Below are 8,857 nucleotides of genomic sequence, written 5' to 3'. Positions count from 1 at the left end.
TCTTTGCTTACAGATAATGCAGTCACTTACATGAAGAATCAACCAAAGGTCAAACTAATACCTCACACCTGTCAAGAGTGGCTACCATCAACAAATCATCAAACAACAAGTGCTGGCGAGGATGTGGAGAAAAGAAAATCTAGTGCACTGCTGGTGGGAATGCAGACTGTGTAGCCACTGTGGAAAACAGTATGGAGTTTCCTCAAAAACTAAAAATGGAACTGCCTTTTGACCCAGTGATCCCACTTCTGGGAATATATCCTAAGAAACCCAAAACACCAATCAGAAAGAATATATGCATCCCTATGTTCATAGCAACATTATTTACAATAGCTAAGATCTGGAAACAACCCAAGTGCCCATCAGCAGATGAGTGGATAAAAAGCTGTGGTACAGTTATACCATGGAATACTATGCAGTTGTAAAAAGAAGGATATCTTACCTTTTGAGACAGCATGGAGGCACCCGGAGATTATTATGCTAAGCAAAATAAGCCAGTCAGAGAAAGACAACTATTATGTAATCTTATTTATATGTGGAATCCAAAATAAACTGACTAACAGAATAAGTCCATAAACATGGAAGCATGGAACAGACTGACAGATCTCAGAGGGAAGGGAGAGGGCAGAGCAGGAAGAGATTAACCAAAGAATTTATGTGCATATATGCATAGCCCATGGACACAGACAATAGTGAGGTGAAGGCCTGGCATGGGGTGGGAGCCATGTGGAGGGGGGCAAAGGAGGAAAAATGGGGTACATCTGTAATACTCTCAACAATAAAAATAAAATTTTTAAAAAAGGACAAACCAATAAAATTCAAAAGACAGTTCCATAGGTTTTCTGGATATAAGATCAATTTACAAGAATCAATAGCATTTCTCTATGTTACCAATGATTAAGTGGAAAAGAAAATGTAAAATAAGATATAATTTTCTTTAGCAGAAAGGTCTATAAAGTCTTTAGACTTTATTTTGATCCTACATATATGACTTCTACAGGGAAAACTTTAACATACTGACAAAGGACAGAGACATTGAGATATTCATGCTCCAGGATAAGATGACTTAAAACATCCATCTCCCCCAAATAAATCTATGAGTTTAATACATTCCTAATGTAAATTCCAAGTTAGTTTTTCCAGGCAAACTCAACACATTTTTCCTAAGATTTGATTGAAATAGTAAAGATTCATGATTGGCTAAGTCAAACTTGAGAATGAAGAGGAAAGATAGAGCCTTGCCTACTGAGTATTGTTCCTCAAGCACACACATTTTACATACATAAATGTATTTGTATATGAAAAATATTTCTCCTCTTTTCATTGTACCACAAGTATTATCAAGATCTGTACCAAGGTGTGATTCTGCAAATATTTAACAATAAGTATAGTAGTATAGGTTAATATATAAATCAATATAGGGATCAGATATTTTAAATATGTTCCCTTCTAGTTTCTATATAAACTATATAATATTCAACAGTTTACTATATAACTTAAGGGGAAGCACAATCTTCTCATCTAATCATGCTAATGATTTTCAAATCAACCTCCTTTCTCCCTTCCCACCGTCAACAAGCTAGGAGTGAGCTCTTACCCGAAATGGGCCATGCTGGTACCTCTGTCTTGGACTTCCCAGTCTCCAACATGACTCCACTTGACCCTCCTGGATACCTAATAACCTTCAGAGTTGGACTGAAAAGTGCCAGGATAAAAGATTTAATGGGGTTAAAGGAACAAATTCACTTACTGGGATGGATCTGAATCACTTCCTTTTCATTTTCTTGGAAACTCTGTCACATGTAGGCTGAAGGATCCATACCTGTTGGTTTTGTCCATGTGCTCGTATGATTGGAAACTATGGGAGTAATGAACTGGTTGTCTTCTATCAACACTTTACCTATGAGAGAGAAAAACATAAAGCACAATAAGATACCTAATTTTTAACATTAACTGTTACTTTATATATATATCCATTTCACACATTTTAAATGGTTTTTCTGTCTTAAAAATATCAACTAAATAACATAACATAGAAAGAATAATGATGTACATTTAAATATTAGTTAGAAATATACTTTTAAGTCCATACGTTTGAGTGACATGATGAGTCTAGTTCCATTTGCCTTATGATAAGATGTGGAAATCCTAGCCTAGATTTTCCAAAGAGCCTTTTCACTCACTTCCTCACTTCCATTCGAAAGACTGGACACCAGCCACCCATCTTGCACATTAATTCACTAGAGTAAAAAGTCATTGTGGTGTCCTCTATAAAATCATGTTATTCCCATTTCTTAAGGGATGAATACTGAATTCTTGGCCCTATGCCTTATTAGATGTGCGGCATATGAATGTTACAACATCTCTTCAAACTTTCTCATCCTCATCTGTGAAGTAGGAAATACCACCCAACTTCACAGTGTTGTAGTAAGTGTTCATACCTACCCCATAGCATTTAGTACAGAAACTGACACATGGTAGAGTCATGGTAAATATGAGTTGCCATTATTTTTGCCTCATGTCTTTCCCTCCCTTCCTCCAGTTATACTTCCTCTTTAATTTTTTCTTTCCCATCTCTTCTTTCATCATTGTCTTTTTCTTTTTTTGTTAGTCCCTGATGTTTAGTTCAGGATTACTGTCAGGAGGATAAAGACCAATGTGTTTTAAAAGATTTCTGGTTTCTTAAATTATGTATTAGTCTCCTCATTGTTTGTTTGATTGATTGATCCATCAGTTGATCTATTCATTCAACTGGCTCTAGTCTGCTTCTTCCTGGGAAGAAGGTCCACCTAGACATGGTGCTGCTGGCAGTTCTCCCACACTTAGAGTGCCAGCTGGGATATGTGATACATATTATCCTTCTGCCTGGCTGGGCCCAGGGATGTCTCATCCCTTTTAGTTCACTGCACACAACCCTGGCCCATTTCCAAAACGAATTAAAGCAGGACACTGTTCTGCTGCAATGATCTCCATTCGGTCCCCTGCTACACAGCCCTCCATTCTCTCAGGACATGTCAGTCATGAAGCCCTATTTAATGACCATTTCCATCCTTCTGATCCTGGTTCATAAGACTCCAGGTAATCCAGGCCTCTCTCAAAAGTTCTGGGGTCTTACATGTGCTATAGGTATCTTGGTGACCTCTGAGATAACTACATATAGTAGGCACTGCCTAAAGCCTTTTCTCATCTCAGGGAGGTTGTGGGATGTTAATTCCAAGCTCCATTTCATGTTAACATCTCCCTTGTATCTGCTCTGCCAAGACAAACTTAACAGGTTGCTGTTCCTAGGATAGTGGAGTGTTGAAGCATGAAGCATTTTCAGAAGTGCTATTATTGGGATGGAAGCTTGACTCATGTATCAGGCGTGAGAGAGCTGTAGGAGAATTCAACAGTAGTTTGGAATTTGGAGAGTGAGTTGCAGTGGGGGTGGTATAGAACCTTAGAGTAATATTGGGAAAATAAGAATAGATGGGGGGGAGCAAATCTATTTATAAAACTGGACTCACCTAATGTTTTAATGTAGTCTAGAGCGGAATAGTATTTTTCATTGAATGGAGCTGAGGGAGGAGTTGGGTAGAACTGGGAGTTAGGGTAGAGTGAAGTTTGTAGTTGGTCTGTGTTTTGGCTTGATGTTGTGATTAGGGTTGAGTGGTTTGGCTAGTTTTATGTTTGTATTAAGTTTTATAATTGAGCCTTGGGTGGTTATCAGGAGAGATAGGGCTGGGAGTTGGAGTAAGATATTTGGTTCAAGTAGGTGTCTTATTCAAGCAGGACATTACGTGGGTGTTATCTGGGAAGTGGTTGGCTTAGCCTAGGTTTGGGGGTTAAGTTTGAGTAAGACAGTCAAATTTATCACAGCAGAGCTGTGGCTGCTGAAATGGGGAGAATGAATGCTGGATAAAAAGTATCCAGTAATATTTTCAAATTCTTTAAAAAAGTTTCTTTAGTGTAATTTTCAGGGGCACTGAAGAACAATATATATAAGTAGAGTGGATAAATTAAATCAGAAGTCTGGAGTATCCTCAATGTCTCTGTCAAACTTTGGCATCTACAGAGAGGCATGGGAGTAGTCTCAATCCAGCCTTATAGAAAATTAAGTTTGTTTCTCCTTTCTGGGATTGAGTTCAGAGTTACTGTTTAGAGCTATCTCCTTCTTCCCTTTCTCCTCCCTCTCCTTTCCCATCTTCTTCCTACTTCACATTCTCCTACCCCTTATTTCTCACCCTGTTTTATCTTCTTTACTTGAGAGACAACCCTTCTCATGTCCAGGAAAGCTCAGTTCCCGTGCTAGAATAGTAATAAAAACCACAGGTGGGTTTGCCAAAAACAACAAGGAAGATGACACTCTATGATTCAAAAATTGTACATAGTGTTGCTTCCTTAATAACTACTTAATACTTTCACCTGGCGGAATTTATGGGCAGGAACTGTTCTGGTCAACCTTTCCTGGAACAATCAAAGCCATCTTTTCCTTTCATCACCCAAACATATACAAATGAAATTAAACTGTTTGAAAACCAAGACTCTGCCTTTTACATTTATGTATTCCTGGTGTTGAACTGAGTGTTTTCCTCATAGTAGGTTTTAGTAAATGTTTATTGAATGAATGAATTTATAAATGACTATACCTAATAAGTACATATAGGTAGGAAGAACCTTAGAAGTAGGATGGGAAAGGATCATCTGTGGGCTGCACAGATGGCAGAGAAATCATATATCACATTGATTTTGATCTCTGGATGGAGCTGATAGAGTCTGGAGCATAAGCTTTGTTTTCAAATTTATTATATTTTCATTTGCTCTTAAAACAAGTCCAATGTGGGAAAATGAGTGTCTGTGGGTGAATGTTAGAAGGTTAGCGGGATTGTGGCTCTCACGTTTAGCAGAAGCCCATGAGTGCTTTCTCATAAACTCTTGCACAGCACTCTTGCTCTGGCCTCTCCCCAGACCTCTCAAATCAGTCTCTGGAGACTTGATGTGAGGATACTTAAAAATCCCCTCGGTTATTACACAGCATGACACACCTTGGTAACCTCCTCCTTCACAAACACAACTGAGATTTTTTTGATCTGGTGCAAACACTCCCATTCCCATTTCTCCCACAGGGAGGCTAGGTCCAGAGGTGCAGAGGATCAGAGGCAATACGGGGGCTTGAGAGCAGGTCTCCTCTGAGTTCATTTTGAAGATGGAGGGATCATCAAAAGTGACATGAACTTGATGTGGGTGTTACAGTTTGTTATGACACAGACAATACAGGGTTTGGTTGTTTGTTAGCCACCTTAAGCGGAATCCTCCTGGGATTGTCTTGATCTGCTTCCCAGGTGGAAAGAGTGAGGAAAAGGCAGCCTGCCTGATCCTTCTTCTTGTTATCTATGTTCCTATCTATCTCCTGGTGACTACGCTTCCTGGAAATCCTGGTGCCTTGGCTTCCATCCATTGTGTTGGGGAGAAAAGAAAAGTCCTGTGGGCGTGGCGGTCACGCTGGGAAGGCCCCCTGCAGATCTCCCTTTCCTACACGTAGAGTGGTTCATAAGTGGCAGTTCTCATTAATTCTTGCCATGATGAAGGTGAGGATTAATGTAGGGGATGCAGTGGTACCATGATGCTGGAGCATGGATGAAGGGGCAGGCTGGCTGATACAGTAGCAGCTGAGTGCCTCCTCTGGCTCCGGGTGCCCATTTCTGGGGCAATTCACATATACACCAGTTCCCAAATGCTACAGGATGTCTGCCAATGAGATAGCTCTTTTCTTCTTTCTTTCCCGTCCGGTTCTCTGGCTTTCCTTAAACTTGGAAAATTTTACTTTGTCTTGTCAAAAAACTAACAAAGTGGTGTTTGTTTGTTTTCCATGAAGGAAATAACATCCAACTTGCTTTGTCTAGTTTTTACTAATGTGGGTGGGGCATTGAGACCTCTGCATGCTTAGCACTGAGTGCAGGGCCTGGCACAGAGTGAGTGCTGATAAATGGGTGTAGAATAAGTGGATGTGAATGGTTGAAAAGTTATTGAATGCTAAACTAAGAATTTTGGACTATTGAAAACTGCAGAAGGCCCAGTGTCTAGACATCACATAATAATATGCCACTCTCTCCTAGAAATTCTATCACATAGAGAGGAAATGTGACAGAGAGGAAAGAGCATGGGTTTAATATCATGTAGACCAGAAATAGGACCCTAGCTTGGTCAAGCATGAGCTATGAGAATACGAACAGAATAAGGTCTCTCTGTGAGTCTCAGTGTGTTCATCTAATGAATGGAGATAACAGCAGGCTTTTGCAAGGATTTGGTGAAATATTACTTGTAAAATGCCTGATATGTAGAAGATGCCAAATATATGACAGTGATTGTTAGTATTATACCTTTAAATTTTTTTAAATATAGTTTTATTGATTTCAGAGAGGAAGGGAGGGATCCTACTGGGGATCGAGTCCACAACCTGGGCATGTGCCCTTGACCGGAATCAAACCCGGGACCCTTCAGTCTGCCAGCTGACACTCTATCCACTGATCCAAGCCAGCTAGGGCAGTATTATTTCCTTTCTAATGCCCCCTTTGTCTTTGAAAGTTCCAATGAGTAACTAATTGATAACTAATATTTATAGCATGCTGACGATAAATGTTTTCATCTGATGAGCCCATATATACATGGACATATCTGGATGACTTATACATAGCTATTAATACTCCCAAATGGGCTTTAGCCATATGTAGAAAAATGTGTGTAGAGATTTGTACAGTGAGCACTTATGGTAAATGTTTGCTCAAGTATTTCAACGTACAAAGGTAATGCATGGGCTCAAATACATGTGTCCAGCCTCAGAGCAGATCCTGGCAGTCTCTGATGAGAGTTGTGTGTGAGGAGCACACATCTGTATGGCACTTGGGACAAGTCCAATTGGTGCTCACAGTGGCAGCCCTTAAAGTCCTGGAACCCAAGGAAAAGACTCTCATGTCAACAACACTGCCTAATATTTATTTTTTGTTATTTTCTGAGCATATTATATATGTTAATTTTATCATCACAAAAATGTTAAGAAGCTGGTGTAATTATTATGTCCATTGTGAAGGTGATGCAATCGTAGGCTCAAGAACTTAAGTGACTTGCTTAAGGATGAAGAGCTATAATGACAGAGCGCAGAATTGAGGTGGTTTTGTATCCAGATCCTGTGCTCTTAATATGCTCAGGGTTTATTCTGTTAAATCATGCTCCCGCACTCCTGTTTTCATTGCTACGGAGAAACTAAGCATGGCTATGTTTTTCCCAGGTGGCCTGTTCAGATCCTTCTTTGGCAAGAGCAAGGAGCCTTGGATTCCATGCCAACTTTACCATGGCATGTGCAGAAACACCTGCAGAAAACATGAAATTCAATACTTAACCTGCCCCAATGATCAAAAGTGCTGCCTGAAATTTTCTGAGAAAATAACCAGTTCTAACAATGTGAAGGAGAACTCCGACTCCAGCGCCTACCTGTCAGTTACAAACACTTAACGCTACTCTGAAATTTGAATATCACCAACCTTACCCCCTTCTGGAGCAATTCCTCTCCCATTCTGGAATATTCTCCCCATAAAAATGCATTCCTTCTCATGTGTGTGTCTTTCATCTGTGAATAGTCATCATTGGATTATCATTGGACAGGGGAAGGTTAGGCTGAGAGTTGGAGAGCCATGGAGAATAAGAAAGGGCACTGGCCAAAAAAAAAAAAAAAGGCAAACAAGATGCAAGAATAATAGCTCAGTAGATGTTCAGGGTGGCAAGGCAGGAAGGAGATCATGTTTCTGCTCAGCTTGTGATTTGTTCTGGAGACCGCAGAGAGAAGGTGACATCTGGATCGGGTCTGGATGTCCAGTGAATGTGTAGAGGAAATCACTGAGTAAACAGTGTAGGATAAGGACAGAGACAATAAGGTTGTCTTTGACACCCAGAGAGCCTTCCTGGTCTGTTTGGTGTGATGTGGTTTCCTCAGGAAGAACCAGAACCCGACAGATGGATGGATAAAACAGAGTGTAGAAATCTGATGGACAGATGAGGGCAACATTTTCTAGGTAGTAGAGGTTTGTTGGAAAGTGGAACAGGCTTGTGGAATAAACAGTTTTGAGACCACTTCTGGATGTGGAACAGAGATGAGGGTGGTCACAGTGTTAGGGATATAGAACAGAAGCTGGACATTGTACTTGATAACCTTTAAGGTCCTTTTCATTCCTGAGAATTGAAGAATATTGTTTTCCCACTCCAAACTTAGTCACAACTAATATTTGACATGCTATGAAATTTTCATTGTGTTATGTATACTTCTCTTCCATGGCTAATGTCTTATCTCTCCCCTTCTTTGGATCCAAACTAATAGAACTAGTGTTTCCAAGTAAATTCTCCAAGTTTTATGTTCCTAATTTCATCTCCACTTAGAGAAGTCTCGATTTTGTGCTTATCATGTCGCTGAAATGGCCCTGGCTTTGCACACTAATGTTGAAAACCGTGATTAGTCTTTAGGTTTTCCCATTTACTTTGCCTCTAGCTACTATTTCCCTTACATTGCTCTCAATCCTTCCTTGAAATACTTGTTTGCCTTAGCTTTTGGTCTTTGGGTGTTCATTATTAGTTCCTTTTGGGGTTTCCTCTTCTGCCATCTACCCCATATTTGTCATCTTTCCTATTTTTTCTTTCTCTCCTTGCCAGGTCTTATCCACATCTACTAGGGTTCAGGAATCTGGAGAAGGGGCTGCAACGTAAATTAATAAAGAGCTAGAGAAAAAAATATGAATTTGGGGGGAACCAGAGGAGGCTTAGTTCTAGTAACTAAGTTCTCTGAATCTCTGGGCCCAAGGCTTTTTATTCACACATTTTGCCCTACAGCAAA

General features: G+C 40.0%; 1 protein-coding gene across 1 annotated transcript; it reads left to right on the top strand.

Moving 5' to 3' along the window:
• Nucleotides 1-3,011: 3,011 nt before the first annotated feature.
• Nucleotides 3,012-7,488, top strand: LOC307107472 (beta-defensin 116-like; the record flags this gene model as incomplete). The annotated part of the gene is made up of 2 exons (XM_079784710.1): nt 3,012-3,078; nt 7,265-7,488. 2 exons carry the CDS (start codon nt 3,012-3,014, stop codon nt 7,486-7,488), a joined length of 291 nt encoding a protein of 96 aa, XP_079640836.1.
• Nucleotides 7,489-8,857: the final 1,369 nt, after the last annotated feature.

This window comes from Cnephaeus nilssonii (genome assembly GCF_951640355.1).
Source record: "Cnephaeus nilssonii genome assembly, chromosome: 11".
NCBI classification, from domain to species: domain Eukaryota; kingdom Metazoa; phylum Chordata; class Mammalia; order Chiroptera; family Vespertilionidae; genus Cnephaeus; species Cnephaeus nilssonii.
The sequence above is the reverse complement of the archived record's forward strand: the minus strand, read 5'-3'. Positions and strand labels throughout refer to the sequence as shown.